The 20,135-nt window shown below is 48.6% G+C and overlaps 1 protein-coding gene and 1 pseudogene across 1 annotated transcript; one reads left to right on the forward strand and one right to left on the reverse strand.

Annotated features, from left to right (window-relative positions):
• Window positions 1–154: 154 nt before the first annotated feature.
• Window positions 155–1,836, forward strand: Mocs3 (molybdenum cofactor synthesis 3). The gene has a single exon (NM_001160330.1). It carries the CDS (start codon window positions 168–170, stop codon window positions 1,548–1,550), a length of 1,383 nt encoding a protein of 460 aa, NP_001153802.1. The 5' UTR covers window positions 155–167; the 3' UTR covers window positions 1,551–1,836.
• A 9,689-nt stretch (window positions 1,837–11,525) lies between these two features.
• Window positions 11,526–11,963, reverse strand: Gm14237 (annotated as a pseudogene).
• Window positions 11,964–20,135: the final 8,172 nt, after the last annotated feature.

Here is a 20,135-nt window from a genome sequence, read left to right on the forward strand (position 1 = left end):
AACTTCCAGATATGGTGACCGTTTCAAGCCAATCGTGACGGCTTCCCCGGATAAAAACCCATTCGTTTCACTTTCAAGGGCCAGGAAGCGTCTTCGTTTTCCAGTCGCTAAGAGACAGGCAACCGGAAACGGAAGTCCCTTCCCGGCTCTTTCCGGAAGAGGCTGTCATGGCTGCCCCGGAGGACGTAGCTGCCTTACAGGCTGAAATCACCCGGCGGGAGGAAGAGCTAGCTTCGCTCAAGCGGAGGCTGGCCGCGGCCCTGACAGCCGAGCCGGAGCCCGAGCGTCCGCTCCGGGTCCCGCCGCCGCCGCTGGCGCCCCGGGCCGCGCTGTCGCGGGACGAGATCCTCCGCTACAGCCGCCAGCTACTGCTGCCGGAGCTGGGCGTGCGCGGGCAGCTGCGCCTGGCGGCGGCGGCGGTGCTCGTGGTGGGCTGCGGCGGGCTGGGCTGCCCGCTGGCGCAGTACCTGGCGGCGGCCGGCGTAGGCAGGCTGGGGCTGGTGGACCACGACGTGGTGGAGACGAGCAACCTGGCCCGCCAGGTCCTGCACGGGGAGGCGCAGGCCGGCGAGAGCAAGGCTCGCTCGGCGGCCGCGGCGCTGCGCCGTCTCAACTCGGCGGTGGAGTGCGTGGCGTACCCGCGCGCGCTCGCCGAGGACTGGGCGCTCGACCTGGTCCGCGGCTACGACGTGGTGGCAGACTGCTGCGACAACGTGCCCACGCGCTACCTGGTGAACGACGCGTGCGTGCTGGCCGGCCGGCCGCTAGTGTCGGCCAGCGCGCTGCGCTTCGAGGGCCAGATGACCGTCTACCACCACGACGGCGGGCCGTGCTACCGCTGCGTGTTCCCGCGGCCGCCCCCGCCGGAGACAGTGACCAACTGTGCAGACGGCGGCGTGCTCGGAGCGGTGCCCGGCGTGCTAGGCTGCGCGCAGGCCCTCGAGGTGCTCAAGATCGCCGCCGGCCTCGGCTCCTCCTACAGCGGCAGCATGCTGCTCTTCGACGGCCTCGGGGGCCACTTCCGCCGGATCCGGCTGCGGCGCCGCCGGCCTGACTGCGTCGTGTGCGGGCAGCAGCCCACCGTGACCCGCCTGCAGGACTACGAGGCCTTCTGCGGCTCCTCGGCCACCGACAAGTGCCGCGCCCTGAAGCTGCTGTGCCCCGAGGAGCGGATTTCTGTGACCGACTACAAGCGGCTTCTGGATTCCGGGGCGCCCCATGTGTTGCTGGACGTCCGGCCTCAAGTAGAGGTGGACATCTGTCGCCTGCCGCACTCTCTCCACATCCCTTTGAGTCAGTTGGAACGCAGGGATGCGGACAGCCTGAAACTCTTAGGGGCTGCCCTCCGGAAAGGGAAGCAGGAGTCGCAGGAAGGGGTTGCTCTCCCGGTGTATGTGATTTGCAAACTGGGAAACGACTCCCAGAAAGCTGTGAAGGTCCTGCAGTCCTTAACGGCAGTGCCGGAGTTAGACTCTTTAACTGTTCAGGACATCGTGGGGGGACTCATGGCCTGGGCCGCCAAAATTGATGGGACATTTCCACAGTACTGAGAGGACAGCATGTGATTCGTGTGGATGACGGTTGTGATACCTGAAGAATCTATTCGAGCTTTACAAAATAATGTAGGGAAGAGCCTGGATTCACGGTCTCCGAATAAATAAACGGAGACCTCCCCCCCCCCCCCCCCCAAGGAGCTTTTTGAGAAAAGAGGATAGCATTGCCTCTGAGAGCTACTTTTGGGCACTTGTGCAGCACCTTCAACATGTGACTTGGTACGACAGGATTTTTTGTTTCCCACCCGGTCAGATTAAACTGAGATTAAACAGTTAAGATGCAGCTTTTACAACTGAATTAATCACTTACATTCATCCTATTTTTAAATTAAGGTCTTCTTTGTGAGGTTGCAGAGATGGCTTAACTCGGGCTACCCCCCACCCCTACCCCATGGGGGCGGGACATCCTGGTTTGACTCCCAGAATTCATGAGTTGGCTCTGCAACTCCATTTCCATGGACATCATATGCTGTCTCCTCGACTCCTCCAGCTCCGGGCAGGGTCTTGGTGTACAGATATGCATGCAGTCAAAACATAAAGTTTTAAAATATAAGAAAAAACGTTTTTAAAAAGATATTGAGTCTTAATTCTACTTCAAATGATAGGCTATATATACCCCTTAAAAATACTTAACATGGGTAGCATTTTCATTATCTGGAAGTTGATTGTTGTAGAACCGATTGAGAGTTCAGAGTGCAGTCTTGACAGTTTAGCAACATGTGTCCATCAGCTTCCCTCAGAAGTTGCTAGCATTTTTCTTGTACTTAGCTCCAGTCTCTGCCTTCGGCTATACCAGTGGTTCTCAACCTCTTGGTCGAGACCCCATGGGGGTCAGATGGCCCCTTCACAAGGTTGCCTAAGATAATTGGAGAACAGATATTTAAATTATGATTCATAACAATAGTAAAATCACAGTTATGAAATAGCTATAAAAATAACTTTTGTGGTTGGGTGGGGGGTCACCATAACTTGAGGAACTATTAAAGGGCTGCAGCTTTAGGAAGGTTGAGAGCCACTGGCTTGTGCTCTGGCCGATAACACGTGGCATTGGTTTAACTACGTTGTGGGCCTGCTTTGGAATTTTCCAGTCCTAAGTTTCAGCCTTTTGCTCCATCCCTTTGTCTTTCTCTTTGACTCAGTGTACTCTATTGCAGCATTTTGTTTTGTTTTGTTTTTGTTTTTCGAGACAGGGTTTCTCTGTATAGCTCTGGCTGTCCTGGAACTCACTCTGTAGACCAGGCTGGCCTTGAACTCAGAAATCCGCCTGCCTCTGCTGGGATTAAAGGTGCTCTCGAAATCCGCCTGCCTCTGCTGGGATCAAAGGCCACCACGCCCAGCCAGCATTTTTTATGTAGGCATTTTTATGTTTATTTGCATAGTAAACAGTTTGACCAACCCTACTGGTGAAGGTCGGTCTTCCCAGCTATTTAACTGAGGCAGGAGGATCACAAGTTTAGGCCTGTGTGAGCTACAGAGTTAAATCCAAGGTCAGCCTGGCCAACTAAAGGAAACCCATATTAAAATCTAAAAAAGGGAGCTGGGTGTGTTGGTCAGTGGCAGAGCAGTTGCCTAGCAGCAGAAAGGCTTGGAATTCATCTCCAGTACCAGAAAACAGTTTGGTGAGCAGGTGGGCAACCCACCCTGCTTCCTGAAGACAGCAAAGCGCACAGTTGCCGAAAGGGTGTTGAGAATAGAGGCTGATGCATTCCCCTGAAAGAACAGTCAGTGCTAAGCCACCTCTCTGGACACAGGCCTTTGTTTCTTAAGAGAAGCAGAGACCATGGAAGCAGCTCAAGTAGCAGTGTCTGGCAATTTTTTAGAAAAAGCATAAAAACAGCTAGCCCTCTGCAGGCCAGAGTCACCAGTTTGCAAGCATTGAGAGGTAGGTGTGTGTGTGTGTGTGTAAAGCTAGGCCAGACATTACTTTCAGCTGTGAGACACTTTAACTCACTGAACAGGTGCACTGACCAGCATAGCGGGCTGATGAGCAGGGCTCTGGAGCAGGGGTGCTGTGACTATAACCGGGAATACCACACCTGCATGGCCTTGTGTCCTAGTCCTATATTTACTTTTGAAGCAGGGTCTTCTGTGCAGTCCAGGCCGGCTTTGAAATTCAGTGACAATCATTTGCCCCCATGACAGACCTCCCTGCTATTTGGATGAACTGGTGATTGCAAGTAATTTTTTAAAAGCAGTGTCAGAAACTACCTGGTAGACCAAGCAGAATGAAGGTGAAAGAACGGGACAGGAGGGTCACAAAGGTGTCTGGCAGTTTGCACTTGTGCTACTTCAGGTTGGATTCACAGTTAATTTTCTGGCAGCAGCAGGAGAGAAACACCACATGGGTTAGGGTTAAAGCCTGCTGGACATCGGGGTCTGGAGAGATGGCTCAGAAGGCAGAGGACCCAGGTTCAGTTCCCAGCACCCACATGGTGGCTTACAGCTCTCTGAAACTCCAGTTCCAGAGGACCCAACAATTTTCTTCTGGCTTCCATGACCTATATTTTTTTCATGCATACACATACATACAAAATAAAAATTTTTTAAAAACTTTAAAAAATAACAGGAAGAAGGTGGCTTTTCACTGTAGTTGGAACCTGAATGTTGACAGTCCATAACAGATATTTTTAAGGATGGGCAAGTGCTGGTGTGGACACAGGTGACAGGTGGCTCCTTTAGTATGTGCTTCTAGAGACAATCCAGCCAACATCATACTGAAGAGTGTACAGAAAAGCACACCAGTCGCAAATGCTCTGTGAAGGCACACACACAGACACTGGGTATTGAACCCAGGGCCTTATGCATCAAGGCAACACCCTTCCACTGAGCCCCGTTTTAAAATTGTGTCATTTTGAGCTGGTGGTGGGGTATACCTTTAATCCTAGCACTAGGGAGCAAAGGCAGGTGGATCTCTGTAAGTTGGAAGCCAGCCTGGTCTACAGAAAGTTACAGGAAAGCCAGGGTTACACAGAGAAACCTTGTCTTGAAAAGCAGAAAGACAAAGTCATTTTGAGTTGCCCAAGCTTTTCACAAGTTGCAAACACTTGTAACCAGCTCTCTCAGACAAAAATACTGCCAGAGATTCAGGAGTCCCCACTCCCAAACCTCTCCCTTCCCCAAGGAGGTAGCATAGGTTGTGACCTTGCAGGGAGTCCAGACAGGGTCTCGCTGTGTAGCTCTGGCTAGCATGGAATGTAATATGTAGACCAGGCTGGCTGTGAGCTCAAAGAGATCTGCCTGCTTTTGCCTCCCAGTACTGGTATGAAAGGAATATGTCACCATGCCCAGCTAATAGACTCTGTGTACCTCATTTCCCAAGATGAAGCCACACTTCACCAAGGTGCATCAGGCCCTTAAAACTTACTCTGTTGGGTCCCCACTTTACGTGCTCTATGTCAGTGGCCTTTTTCTGGTGCCCTGTGCTGTCCATAGCTCATGACACCCTGAGATTACCACCTCACCCCTGGGGTTTACAGATGGATGAATAGCCCAATGGGTCAGGCTTAATGTGCAGCAAACTGGACAGAAATCAGCTCACTCTGCCAGCCAGGACATCTGGGGACTGCCACTCAATCGAGTTGCCATGGCATAAGGCAGGCCACATGGGAGGCCCACAGACCTGGTCATCCACATGCAAGAGGGCTTTGGTAGAATGCTCTTAAAGCCTGGGCACACTGAGCCAACAGGTATAGCTGCATTTGTCTTTGGACTCTGGCTATTCTTCCTCACAGACATAGCTCATGGCCTTGATGCACCTTCTCTGAAGGTTTCCACTGCCTTCTGTTCCCTAGTAACAGGACACAGAAGCGATTAAGGTGGACACACTTCATGCCCTCCCAGAGCCCCAAGCACTGCAGAAGAGAGAGTCCTTGAAACTCAGGTGTAGGACTGAAACCTGAAGTGGAAACTTAGTTTCTTTGGAAAGTTAAATATGTCAAATAATGTTTTGCTGGGGCACACAGGGGAAAGGATGTCTTACTGAAGCTGTCACAGGTGAAAAGATGTTTGAATATAGCAGACACGTGAAAGGACCCATGATGGAGTATAAATGTGACCCCACAGACAGTGGGAGACGAGCAGTGAGCATCTGTTTAATTTACTCCACTTTGTTATTTTTCGCTAAAGACACACAAGTACTGGTTCGCCTTACATAGGGTTGTTGAGCTCAGCTTATGGTAAAGCAGTCATTGAGAGAAATTGGCCAAAGAACTGTTCCTGGGATTCCTGTAGCAGCTTGCCACTCCCTAGGAACTATTGCTGAACAGATCCTAATAACTGTTCTCTTCTACGACCTCTGCAGGGTGGTGGGCTAGAGGAGAGGCTGGACTCCTATTAAAAGTAGGTGGCCACGCCGGGCAGTGGTGGCACACACCTTTAATCCTAGCACTCGGGAGGCAGAGGCAGGCGGATTTCTGAGTTCAAGGTCAGCCTGGTCTACAAAGTGAGTTGCAGGACAGCCAGGGCTACACAGAAAAATCTTGTCTAGAAAAACAAACAACTGCCGGGCATGGTAGCGCTCGCCTTTAATCCCAGCACTCGGGAGGCAGAGGCAGGCAGATTTCTGAGTTCACGGCCAGCCTGGTCTACAGAGTGAGTTCCAGGACAGCCAGGGCTACACAGAGAAACCGTCTCGAAAAAACCAAAAAAAAAAAAAAAAAAAAAAAGTAGGTGGCCAAAAATTTCTGCCTACAGCAACCAGCAATACAACTGCTAAGTCCTTGCTCAAACACTTAAGAATTTCCAGCTAATAAATGACATAAAAGATGTCCACCTTAGCTCCTCGTTACTAAGCATGACGACCTGAGTTAAGTGTGGGGTTCAATAACCTCAAATTTGCACCAAAGATGTGAAGTACTTCGTGATGTTGTGGCCATGTGCTCAACCCAGCCAGCGCCCTTGTGTGTATAGTACCTGTGACTTCACAAAAATGTACAATGCAAACTGCACACTGTAGACAAATTGATCACAATTGGGGGTGTGTATGTGTCTACTGGCATTGAGTGGGGAGAGGGGAAGGGTTCCGTTGGTGACACCCCACACTCTGCTCCGAAATATTTACTGTGATCGACCTACACAGGTTGACCGTACTGAGATGAGAATTTCTGGTTTTAATCCTTTTCTTTGCAAATATTAGGCAGGGCTGTCAAACCTGTGGACACCCTAAGGGTAAAAGTGACTCAGACTAGCCCTGGTCCTGGCTCCTTGAATCTTGATTCAAGGATCTTGAATCAAGAATCTTGATTATCTGCCAATGTTCCCTCTCTGTCATCATTTTGCTTTGGCTATTTGTTTTGAGTCAGGGTCTCACTATATAGACTAGGCTGGCCTCAAACTCACTTAGAGAGCCCCCTCCCCCCGCCCCCCAGGCTTTGCTTTCCAAGTGCTGGGATTAAAGGCCAGTGCCATCACTCTAGGCTTATCACTTAGAGAGCCCCCTCCCTCCACCCTCCAGGCTTTGCTTTCCAGGTGCTGGGATTAAAGGCCAGTGCCATCACTCTAGGCTTATTTGTGTAGTGCATGGCTGCCTGTGCATATTGTGTGCACGCGTGTTTTCTTCAAGTGTGCATGCAAACGCTGTGCCAGGCGTCCTCCAGCACCCTCCATCTTGTTGAGACAGAATTTCTCTTCCTACCTCGCTCAGCAGCATTGACTGGCCAGTGAGCTCTAGGGATTTGCCTGTCTCTGCCTTCCCAGTGAAGAATGAAAAATTACTGGCCTCTTGTGAGAACATGAATTTTTTACCTCGGAGCCCACCCCCTCCCATCTAGAAAACATTTTTGAGATAAAGGCCTCCTAGAACAACCTCAAAATGAACTGGGTACATTGCCAAATGATAGGACATGACTCCTTAGTTACGTAGATTCCTTGATAGGACATGACTCCTTAGTTACGTAGATTCCTTGATAGGACATGACTCCTTAGTTACGTAGATTCCTTTGGCAGAACCCCTTGTCCCTTGGCAGAACTCCCTAGTGATGTAAACTTGTACTTTCCCTGCCCAGTTCTCCCCCTTTGAGTTTTACTATATAAGCCTGTGAAAAATTTTGGCTGACCGTCGAGACTCCTCTACCCTGTGCAAAGGTGTATGAGTTTCGACCCCAGAGCTCTGGTCTGTGTGCTTTCATGTTGCTGCTTTATTTCGACCCCAGAGCTCTGGTCTGTGTGCTTTCATGTTGCTACTTTATTAAATCTTACCTTCTACATTTTATGTATGGTCTCAGTGTCTTCTTGGGTACGCGGCTGTCCCGGGACTTGAGTGTCTGAGTGAGGGTCTCCCTTCGGGGGTCTTTCACCAGCTCTGGACTTATAGAGAAATGCTGCAATGCCAGCTTTTTACAAGGGAGCTGGGGATCTGAACTGGTGCCCTCTGGCTTGTGCAGCAGGCACTTTATCCACTGAGCCACTTCCCTAGACACTTGGTTTTTTTGGTTTTTTGAAACAATGTCACACTATGTAGCTCAGGCTGGTCTGGAACTCACAATGTAACCCAGACTGGCCTCAAACTTGCCAAATCCGTGCCGTCTCAGGCGCTGCAGCACTGGGATTAACAGGTGTGCCCACCAGGCTTGACCTGGCTGCTGCTGCTGCTGTGGCTCTTGAAGTGACCCCCTTGACCCCCTCAGCCCTGGGCTGGAGAGGCGTGTGCTCATCAGATTGAGACAAAGGCTGTCCAGTTTTCTGTCTTGAAAATGAACTGTTGCCTGTTTTGTTTCCCACCTCAGCCTACTTGAGCTTTGTTGTTACTTGTTCGAGGTCGGGGATGAGATTAAATTTGCATAGGAAAAGCCAACAGTAGATACAGGTTTCACTAGGAAGTCTTTATCATAGTCCCCAGGGCTAGGTCATGCCCAAAGGCTGCCTGTGACTGAAAGTGTGTGTTGAAGTCCAAAAGGATAAAAGGCTGAGCCCAAATGCCCTTGCCCCTGAGAGTTCCAAGGTAAAAGCAACCAGACTCCAGATTTATCTTCTCTAATTGATTATCCTGTTTGGTCCCAGCAATGGGGATCATGGTGTCAGGCAGAGGAAGAAATCTGAAAGCAGCCCAGGCTGGCTCTCCTGAACACCAGCATCAGCATCTTAGAGCCCCTGGGGCCTCTAAAGGGTAAATGGATGGAAACAGAAGGATGGGCCGTGCCAGCTCCCTGCCCGGGACACTATCCAAGGGAGCCTCCTCCAAATTTGAGCGGAAGCCCAAGCAAAACCATGCTCTTTGTAGAACCTAGACCTGCGGTCAGCTTGGTGAAGAAAACAGCAGAAAGACAGGTATGGGGCTCACACCTATGACCCACAAAGGCAGGGGGATGACTGCAAGTCCCAGGCTAGCCTGGGATAAATCGTCAAACTGTCTCAAACCCCCAAAACATGGAGTTGTGGAGATGGCTCGGTTGGTGAAGTGCTTGTCTGATACAAGGACCTGAGTTAGTTCCCAGAATGAAGGTAAAGAAAAAAGGCAGATGTGAAGGTGTGTGTTTGGAATCCAGGCGTCAGGAGATGAGCCCCTTAGAGTCACTGACCAACTGACCTAGTCTACTTGGCAAAACCCAGGCCAGTCAAAGCCTCTGTGTCAAAGAAAGTAAAAATGGGGTGGAAGAGATGGTCCAGCAGTTAAGAGCACCAGAAGTCCTGAGTTCAATACCCAGCAACCATATGGTGGTTCACAGTCATCTGTAATGGGACCCGCGATGTCCTCTTCTGGTGTGTCTGAAGAGAGTGACAGTGTACACATATGCATAAAAGATATAAATCTTAAACAATAAAATGTGGGTGGCTCTTGAGGAACGACACTTGGAGTGACTGTCCTCTGGCTTGTACGTGCACACGGACACGCTGATGCACACATACTCATGAACATGAGAATACACAAAATGGTAACAAAGGGAAAGAACACTGTCCTGTGCCCAGCTTTGCCAGGAAGCAGGCAGCCCGTGTCCAGTATCCATGAACATGGGATGCATGGAAAATCTAAGTCCAGTAGGGACAGAGCCAAGCCTTTGATCTTTTGCCCTTGCTGGGTGACAGTGGTTATAGGAAACTCCTAGCGGAGGGCCACAGCTAATCAAAGATGGAGTGCGGTGTGCTAACAGTCCCCACCAGCAGTCTGCCTTGGACATTCATTTTTGTTCCGGGAGAAAATAAAAATCTATACTTTCATGTATTCCTTCCTCAGAAAGCAGTGACTTAGAAGTTTTGAGTTGGGGGACTGGTGAGATGGCTCAGTGGGTAAGAGCACCCGACTGCTCTTCCGAAGGTCCGGAGTTCAAATCCCAGCAACCACATGGTGGCTCACAACCATCTGTAACAAGATCTGATGCCCTCTTCTGGAGTGTCTGAAGACAGCTACAATGTACTTACATATAATAAATAAATAAATCTTAAAAAAAAAAAAGAAGTTTTGAGTTGGGGCAAAGCTTTAAAATATGAAGGTCTTCCCGGCATGAGGTGCACGCCTTTAATCCCGGCAATCAAAAGGCAGAGGCAGATGGAGCTTTGAAATCAAGGCCAGTCTGGTCTACAGAGTGAGTTCCAGGACAGTCAGGGCTATGTAGGGAGAACCTGTTTTTTTTTTTTTTTTTTAATGTTGAAGGCAGCCTCAACACTACAGGGTAAACTGAGGAGGGCCAAGTGTTTCATTGATCACTCAGCAGATTTTTCTCTGAGGGCATAAAGCTTGATTCACTGGGGCCAGCACTACTTGGGACCCTCTAGAAACTCTCTAAACTCTTTAAATTCTTTGGGGACCTGTGAGAAGGAGAAGAGAAAAAAGGGGGCAATCACTCACACACACACACACACATAGACAGAGGGATGACACAAGACAAGCCCCAACAAGTTCACACATACACATACATACATGCATGCATATATACATACATAATACATACATACATACATGCATGCATATATACATACATACATACATACATACATTCATGCTCATACATTGGTGGATGGAGCAAAGCTCCAACCATTTTACATACATACACATTTTTGTGGATGGAGGGAGCAAAGCTCCAGTTAGCAGGCTCCAACAATATACATATACATATACATGCACATATACATATTCATATACACACAAACACACATATACATATACACACAAATACACATACACATATACACACAAACACACATATACATACACATATACACACACAAGTATATTTGGTGGATGGAGCAAACTTCAACGAGTTGACTGGACAACTTTTTTTTTTAATCTTAGCCTTTATAGTATCTAAAACACAGTTCTCTATGTAAGAAAAAGATTGTTGAATAGCCACAAGGTACACATTCTCTAAAAACAAACATCCACAAAAACATATTCTTCAAAAGCAGGTTAAAATAATTAAGCAAAATGAAATTACAACAGGACTACCGACCATGTATTCTTTTAAAACTCATACCTAACTAAACATTTCTCATCTATCTTTATCTCCACAAGCTCACTGTAGCCCCAAAGCAATAATTCTTTTGTCATTAATGAGCAAAGTTTAAGCAAGCCAAGTCTATAATGGGAAGTTTTTCCTATGCTTAGATGGCAAAAATTTGCGTTTACCGAGAAACAGATCGTCATCTATCTTAGGTCTTACTTTTGAAGTCTCGTTCCGCTAAACTGGCTGATCATCTCTTTTTGCGTTCTTATACTCATAATAGAATCCTTTGCTTTTTATTCAAACCCTGTCTTTTCATGGTGTACACCAAAACCCGTGGCCACGTCCCTAGATCGCAAGGTCCAGGAACTCAGACCCAACCTAGAGTGGATGTTTTCTTTGACCATGAGCTTGTCCCAAGCCTATTTCTCTTTCTAGTGCGATTACATCCTTGCACTGGTGGAAGCTCAGTGTTCCCCTTTCCTGACCTGTGCAGCCCTCACTGTTCTGCAAGGGAGGGGCCACATTCTATTCTTTCCTTTTTTTTTTTTTTTAGTTGGAGTCTGCCGACAACCACTTAGAGGTTTATTGGCAGGAACTTTACAAAATTTATTCTCGGTATCTGATGTTACAAACTCTAGGGTCTTTGAGATATGCAGGATCCTTGTATGTAACTGGCACAAACCCCATTTTCCGAGCTCTCTTAATGGCTCTAGTTATTTCCCTCCCTCTAGTTTCTTTACACAGAGACCTGTTATGAGTCTTCCGTAACTGCATCCGGTAAATGGAGAAATAAACTGGGACCAAAGCTGCACACTCTTGTAATCTACACGTTTCTCGCACAAGACACACTTCCCAAGAGGCTCCTTATAGGGGTTTTCCATTGGGATTGGCAGGTCCTCGTTGCTGGTTACCAGTTCAGACTGTGTAAAACTTCTTCTCCACAGCACAGAAGCCTCGTGAGTTCCGTGAAGCAGCCAGCCGCGGTTGTCAAATTCCTCCTCCCTATACCACTGCACAGAGCAACCAGAGCCGCCATGGTTCTCCCGACACATTCTACTCTTGAGTCTAACTTTATCATATCTTTCTGGAAAAACAACTTAAACCCACCTCCGTAGAATTTTATCAACTGCTCTAACTTCCTAAAACTATTTCAATCAAATCAGGAATTCCATGAAACCATTAATTCATCTAAACAGCATGATCTCATGAAAGTTTATCTTCAGGTTGATCTGCAGGAAACTTGCCCAACAGAGTGGGGAAATCACCCAGGAAGCGATCACACCAGACTATAGTCAGCCCACTCACACCATGCCAGGCATATGAGGAAGACAGCAACGACAAAGGTGAGAAGGCACAGCAGCCACACTGGGACAGTGGGAATCAGAAGAGGACATCGAATTCCCTGGAACTGGAGTGTTACTGATTGTTGCGAGAGAGTACTTTCAACAGCTGAGCTATCTCTCCAGGCCCCTGAAGGGTTTATTTTGGCTGACAGTTCAAAGGGGTGGTGATGGGCAAGGCAAGTAGTATGAGACATCTGGTTGCATTGCATGTGCTGTCAGGAAGCTGAGAGCTGATACAAGGTGGGGCTGGGGTGTAAGACCCAGGGCTGGGGTGCTGAGTCAGCAGCCAAGAGCACTACAGCAATCTGTAACTCCAGGTCCTGGAGCTGCAACACCTTCTTCTGGCCTCTGAGGGCACCAGACATGCATGGATACACACAGTGCACACATATATAAATAGTGCACATATATACATAGTGCACATCTGCACACAATGCACATATGCACATATACATATGTAAATATACATATACATAGTGCACATATATACATACTGGACATCTGGACACAGTGCACATATACACATATATACACAGCACACATCATATATACACAGTGCACATCTATGCACATGTACAGATGCAAGCAAAACACACATGTACTTAACATAAAAATAAACTATCTTAAAATGCAACAACACCAATTCAAGGCCTACCCTTGCCAGGACAAATCTTCCAACCAGGATCCATTTCCTAAAGTTTTTACAACCTTCCAAACAGCGCCCCATCTGGGGACCGCATGTTGATGCACCTTCAGGCAATGGTGACATCGTCCATTCAAACCACAACACTCCCTATGTCACTGCCATGCCTGTACCTGTCCAGATTTGCAGATGCATCTGTCCACAGAGCCCAGTGGCATTCAACACATACCAGGTGGGCTCTTGCTGGAGCCGTCAGTGGTAGCTGGGCAGGATGGATTATGCCTGCAGAGCCCACATGGAGGCAGGATAATTACATGTTCTAAGCTACAGAGTGAAACTTGGTCTTCAAAAAGTTAAAAATGAGGGCTAGAAAGATGGCTCAGCAGTTCAGAGCATTGGCTGTTCTTCCAGAGGACCCAGGTCCGATTCCCAGAACCCCATGGCAGCTTACAACCAGATGTGATTCCAGTTGCCTGGGAATTCAATGCCTTCTTCCAGACGTCATGGAAACCAGACACACGTGTGTTACATATATATATATATATATATATATATATATATATATATATATATATATATATATATATATATGCAGGCAAACACCTATACACATTAAAAATAAAAATAAAAATTAAAAATTAAAAATAAAAGTCAAAGTTAGAAAGCCCATCTATTTAAGAGAGGATTCTGGTGAGGTCTGTACTCATTTGATATATTCTTGTATGTACTGTTTCATCTCACCCTTTCCCTACTTCCTTTTCATTGGATATGCTTGTTGAAGCAAATGGCTGCTGGCCACATAGAGCGTTCCATGGTGGTCTTGTTGCTTGTAGCCCCACGGGGCTATGTAGCATGCACCTATGCCCTTGGTAGTTACATTGATACTAATATCATGGCAGGATTAGATTCGATCTGGATTTTGGGTAAACCCTTTGCATAGGTGGCCTGTCTGGCAGGTTGTCAACTGTCCAGGTGTTTCTCTTTATGAAGTATGCATACAATGGTGGGAACTGCCCACTTCTATGGTTCATGAGGGACAGCTGGGAGTGGGGGGGGGGCCTGGGCTGGCCTTCACTCTCCCATGGACCTGATGGGATGTCAAAAGTGAGGCTCCCATGCTTCAGACACTGCTTCAGACTGTCTACACCTCTCATTTCCCAAGCTCTAGCTTGGGAAGCACGGGCCAGGGGGAATTTGGTCTTGTCCTCTTCTTGGCCTTTCAATTTGCCTGCTTCACAGAGAGGTCCGTATATTACCTAAAAAGGCTTCCCTGTCTCTGCCTCTGCCTCTCTCTCTCTCTCTCTCTCTCTCTCTCTCTCTTTCTCTCTGTCTCTGTCTCTCTGTATCTCTCTCTCTCTCTCTCTCTCTCTCTCTCTCTCTGATTCTTAGTTAACTTATTAGAAAAATCTACCTCCGGCCTGTAAATGACTACATGATATCTAAAGTCTCAGTCATGGTTTATGTAATTAGTATATACAGGAGAGGGGCTGGGGATGTAACTCAGTTGGTGGTGTGCTTGCTTGCTTAGCGTGCACAAGGTCTTGAGTTCCATTCCAGTACCACAGAAAGCTAGGCACAGTGGCACAGGCCTGCAATTCCAGCACTTGGGAGATGGAGGTCAGAGGATCAGAAGTTCAGAATCACTCGTCTATATAGTAAGTTCAAGGTCATCTTGGTTGACATTAGACCCTGTCTCGAGAAAAAAATCTCCAGAGGACACATGGATGGTGATACCTTTATGAACCTAGGAACCCCTATGAGTTCCAGAAATGTCTTCTTTTGGTCCCCAAGGCCATTAATAGAAGAGCATCTCTTTATGAAGTACGCAGACACTGGTGAGAACCACCCACTTCTATGGTTCTGTCAAGCTATGAACATAATTTGTGGGTATCCAGTTAGGCAGAGCACACTTGGGGTTGGTGGTAATTAAAGCCAGATTCATTCAATGCTCCTGAGACAGAGTTGGTGGGGGAGAGGGAGCCCCAGCAATATCTGCAACTTGTTATGGACTGGCCCTGTATCCTCTGCTTTTTAAAGGTCAAGCCACTCTAGGGTCAAAAGACAGTCACTTCTAACCTGACTGTAGACAGGACCCAGAGGTGACCCACATTCAGTACTTTCTCCATCACAATACATTGCAAACATGCCCTGGTGTATTGCCTGTGCCCTGGACCACTCCGAATCTATCCCTACCTGCCCTTGGGGTTTGGAGGTGAGGTGGCGGAGGAGAGTCAAAGACACAGACTCCAGGAGCAGGTAAGAAACGCTGCAGCAAGCTCATCGGAGCACTGCTGCAAGCTCCTTTAATACCCTCCTCCTGCTCCCCATTGGTCCCAAGAAAGCATCTCTTCTAAACAGCAGTTCCCGATTGGCTGGCATTGTCTGCGTCAGCAATCCTCGGTCTCTCAGACGGTCCTCAATTAGGTCCTCCTGCAGGAGATGCTTTTGCAGCTGTGTAGCCCTGGCATTTACATAGAGGTGGTGGTGGCTGTGGTTCCTCCTGCACTGGTGGAGGCTGAGTCTCTAAGATGTGAAAGTGCTTAAGCTTCTGGCCTCTCACCCGCCCTAGCTCTCTCCAAGGCCCTTGGTGGGACTCAAATTTTGTTCTTATAATTTTATAATTCCCACTCCCCCACCTTTTTTTTTTTTCCCCCAAGACAGGGTTTCTCTGTGTAGCCCTGGCTGTCCTGGAACTCACTCAGTAGACCAGGCTGGCCTCGAACTCAGAGAACTCAGAGATCCACCTGCCTCTGCCTCCCAAGTGCTGGGAGTAGTGCCTTGTGCTTTCTTCACAGTCTGTGCCTGATCACAGACTCCACGTGGTGCTTCACCAAGCTCCTGCCGCCTTGGCTGCCCTGCAACTGTGGACGAATTCCTCCACCTGAAAGCCAGCACAAACCCTCCCTCCACTGAGTCGCTTTTGTTGGGTTATGTTATCGTAGCCAGAGGAAAAAGAATTTGATTATGAGGCTACTGCTGAAAGATGGCTGCTAGTACCTCAGCTCTCAGGAGGATAACCTTGTCCTGCCTGGGAGATGCTGCAGGTGATTGCTGAGGCCAGGAGGCTGAGCCAGCAAGTGGAAATCATGGACCTTTAGAACAGCCTCCATGGGGAGGCCCAGAACTGGGTAGTTTGAACAACTTCAGTGGGTTCTGGGTGTAGGCATGGATGCTACCTACCTAGTGGATCTGGGTGGGGGGGGTTGACCCTATCTACCTCGTGGACCTGGGATATAGGGTTGACCCCACCTACCTAGTAGACTTGGGGTGTGGGAGCTGACCTACCCTACCTACATGGTGACTCTGGGGTATGGGGCTCATAGTAGCTGCCTGGTGACTCTGGAGTGACGGTGACTTTAGGGAGATGTATAATGGGGACCCACAAAGATGTGGTTGTTGTGTGGGCTCTAGGGTGGTTTTCCTGGAGAAAAACCAGCTCTCAATGAGTTGATTTCTGTTTGCCCAGCCTGGCTAACACCGCTCTGAGTCTGCAAGGTCCAAAGATGTCAAAGATGAAAAGTATTAAAAATCCACAGTAGAGGCCAAGGCCAAGGCCAAGGCCAAGGCCAAGGGAAGACCACAAGTTCAGAGGCTGCCTGGTCTACCCAGTGGGTTCAAGGCCAGTCTGGTCAAGTAGTGAGACCCTGTCTCAAAAGAAAAATATCTAAAGGGGGCGGCTGAGATGGCTCAGCAGGTAAAGGTGGTGTACTGGCTGCTTTTGGGTGTCAACTTGACACAAGCTAGAGTCATCAGAGAGAAAGGAGCCTCAGTTGAGGGAGGACCTCCATGAGCTCCAGCTGTAAGGCATTTTCTCAATTAGTGATTGCTAGGGAAGGGCCCAGTTCACTGTGGTTGGCTCCATCCCTAGGCTGGTGGTCCTGGGTTCTATAAGAGAGCAGGCTGCGCAAGCCATGGGGAACAAGCCAGTAAACAGCATCCCTCCATGGCCTCTGCATCAGCGCCTGCCTCTAGCTTCCTTCTCTGTGTGCGTTCCTGCCTGACTTCCTTTGGGGATGAACACTGATGTGGAAGTGTGAGCCGAATAACTTGTGTTTGGTCATGGTGTTCTTGCCACAGCAATAGGAACCCTAACTAAGGCAAGGTGCTTGTTTCCAGACCTGGCCCCTTGAGCTCAGTCTCCAGGACACAGGTGACAGAAGGGGAGAACTAACTGTAGAAAGCTGTGTTCCGACTTTAACACAGGTGTAGCATGCACATGCTCACACGTGTGCATACACAGCCAGGTGTGGTGGTGCACGCCTTTGATCTCAGTACTCAGGCAGAGGCCTGAGGATCTACGTAGGCAGCCGGAGCAACATAGTGAGTCCCAGGGTGGCAGGGGCTACACCGTGAAACCCTATCTAAAACAGACAAACAAACAGCCCCCCCCCCCAACAATAGCTGGTTTGCTGTGCCCAATTGTGATTCCAACACCGGGAGGCCCTGGCTGAGGCAGGAGGGTAGAGGGCTCCAGGCCAGCCTAGGCAGGCCTTACTAAAAACCAAACAAAGAAACAAACAAGCAAAGAAACAAATGTTGCCCCTCTCAGTTCTCCAGAGAAGAATGAGACTACAAATGTGAGACACACAGACAAAAGACATCATGGGAGCAGAGTTCCAGCTGCTTCAAGCCCCCAAATTGGGTTTCAATTTACTCCCATTTTTTTTATCCCCAGTCTCTGGGAGCACAATTGTTGTCCTTGGGGTTTCCATACTCCCCAATTCTCCTGGTGATTGCCACTTTTATGCACGGGGTCTCCCCAGGCTCTTGCTTGGGTCACTAGGTCTGAGGGTCTCCACCTGCCACTGCCAGTCACTTCATTCACTGTCAAGGAAAGCTGGCACCCGAGGGTGACAGCAGCGGGTGACAGCAGCTTTTACATCCCTTGGCACCAGCCTCTCTTGTCATCTTAAGACTGCAGAAATGAAGCCTGCTGTCGCCAGGAGCAGAGGGGATGGTGGCAAATGCTTTCTTTAGGCGTCAGAACCACTAAGCCACCCCCAGGCATGGCACGGGACTGGGAAATGTGAGAGACACATGTCTGAGGTGGCTGCCAAGGGGACAATTCCTGCCCAAGAAGATTGGCAGGTTCAGGGTGGCATTGGGCCGTCTAAGGGACTTTGTATCTCCTTTCTCATTTATTGAGGTGGTTTCTGAGGGAACCAGGCAGGCAGCAGCTGTGACCGGAAGTGTAGGAGTGTCCAGAATCAGGGTATCAGGTGGAGAGCTGGCAGGGATCTGCTTACTGTGTCTTCATCTCATGCCAACATGCCCAGGGTATACCCCATCACTTCTCAAGCATCGACTTGTGCCCAGTGGCCCACCCTGCTCATCTTGGCCTGATGCTCTGACTTTCAGCTGGTTCCAGCTGGTCCTTTAAATTAAAGATTGCTTTTTGGCTAGTATGCCAAACAATGGGTTTCATTGAGACTTTTTTTTTTTTTTTTTTTTTTTTTTTTTGAGGCAGGGTCTCATTATATAAGCCCTAGCTGGCCTAGAACTTGCCAGTTAGTCTATGCTGGCCAGAAACCCAGAGCTCCATCTGCCTCTGCCTCTAGGGTGCTGTGATTAAAGAAGTGCACCACCATGCCCAGCGAAAGTGGCTTGTCCTTGTTTTTAGAGGAAGGAGGGGTCCTAGGCCTTGTGATTGACAGGCAGTGGTTGTGGTTAGGTTGGCGGCATGGAAAGTGGAGTCTTGGCTGTGCTTCACCCACCAGCAGGGGGTGCTGGGTCACTAGGAAATTTTTGTCATTAGGTCCCCTCAAATACTGTTTATGTCTCTTTAAAAAAAAAAAAATAAAACAACACACTTTCCACCCTTAATCCCAGCACTTGGAGGGAGAAATTTAACCTAGGCCCTACTATGTGTTAGGCATGTGCTCTACCATTGAACTGTACAACCTATATTCAAGCTCAAAGATATGTTTTATTTATTTCTTATTTATTTTACTTTATGGGCATGAGTGTTTTGCTTGCATGTATATCTGTGTACCATGTTTGTACCCAGTGCCAGCAGAGACCAGAAGAAAGTACTGGGTCTTCTGGAACTAGAGTTACAGATGGTTGTGAGCCACCACGTGGGTACTGGGAACCGAACCCAGGTCCTTTGAAAGAGCAACTGGCGATCATAACTCCTGCACCATGTCTCCAGGCCCCTGTTTTTGTTTTTGTTTTGTTTTGTTTGTTTGTTTGTTTTTTGAGACTGGGTCTTCTGTGTGTAGCCCAGGTTGGCCTTGAATTTGATTTGTAGCTGAAAACAGACTTAAAATCCTCATCTTCTACTTGTCCCATGCTAGGATTGTAGGCCTGTACAGTCATACTTGGCTAGAAAGGGACACTTGATAAACCCTACCCTCAAGTGGGAGAGTGACGGTCAGTAGGTGCAGAGAGGGTGGGGGCTCACGTTCTGCTGTGGTAACAGGTAGGAAAGAGCAAGTAAGGGGAAAGACAATGGGGTTAGGAGGGGCAGGGCGGGCAGGTTGGTAGTGTCTTTTGTAAGGAGGTGAAAATCAGCTTCCAGAGGTGATCATGGAAGAGATGTCTCAGGTCTCTCAGAGCTGGGTAAAGCTCGCACAGGCCCTAGTTTGGGGCGGACTTCTAAATGGAAGTGGGCCCAGCCTGTTAGAAAGAAAGCCAACTGAGGAAGTGGTATGCTTGTGAGTGGTGGCCAGACTTTCCCCAGCCTCCAGCAGGGCACAAAAACAAAGAGCTGCCAAGAGTTGGGTGCGGTGCACACAAGGGAGGTAGAGGCAGGAAGATCGGAAGTCCAAGGTGTTTTTTTTTTTTTTTTTTTTTTGGTTTTTCGAGACAGGGTTTCTCTGTATAGCCCTGGCTGTCCTGGAACTCACTTTGTAGACCAGGCTGGCCTCGAACTCAGAAGTCCGCCTGCCTCTGCCTCCCTTATGTAGTGAGTTTTGGGCCCAACTGGACTACACGAGATGCTCTCTTAAAAACAGAAACAAGCAATAAAACAGCTCCTACTACTTTTAAAGCGGTGTATGGAATCTGGCTATTTACAAGCAGCCTGACCTGTCCCATGTTGTAACTCTGAAAACTACCAGCAGGTGGCAGTAGAGGACAAGGAAAGCCCTTAATGCACTGGCTCCACAGGTGCGCTTCAGACCCATTGGCTGTCCAGGTCCATTAGGATACGGAGCACTGGAGAGGGAGGAGGGGGAACATGCAGATCAGTTACGGATCAAGGAAGACGTCTTAATTTGTG

This window comes from Mus musculus, chromosome 2 (assembly GCF_000001635.26).
Source record: "Mus musculus strain C57BL/6J chromosome 2, GRCm38.p6 C57BL/6J".
Classification (NCBI taxonomy): domain Eukaryota; kingdom Metazoa; phylum Chordata; class Mammalia; order Rodentia; family Muridae; genus Mus; species Mus musculus.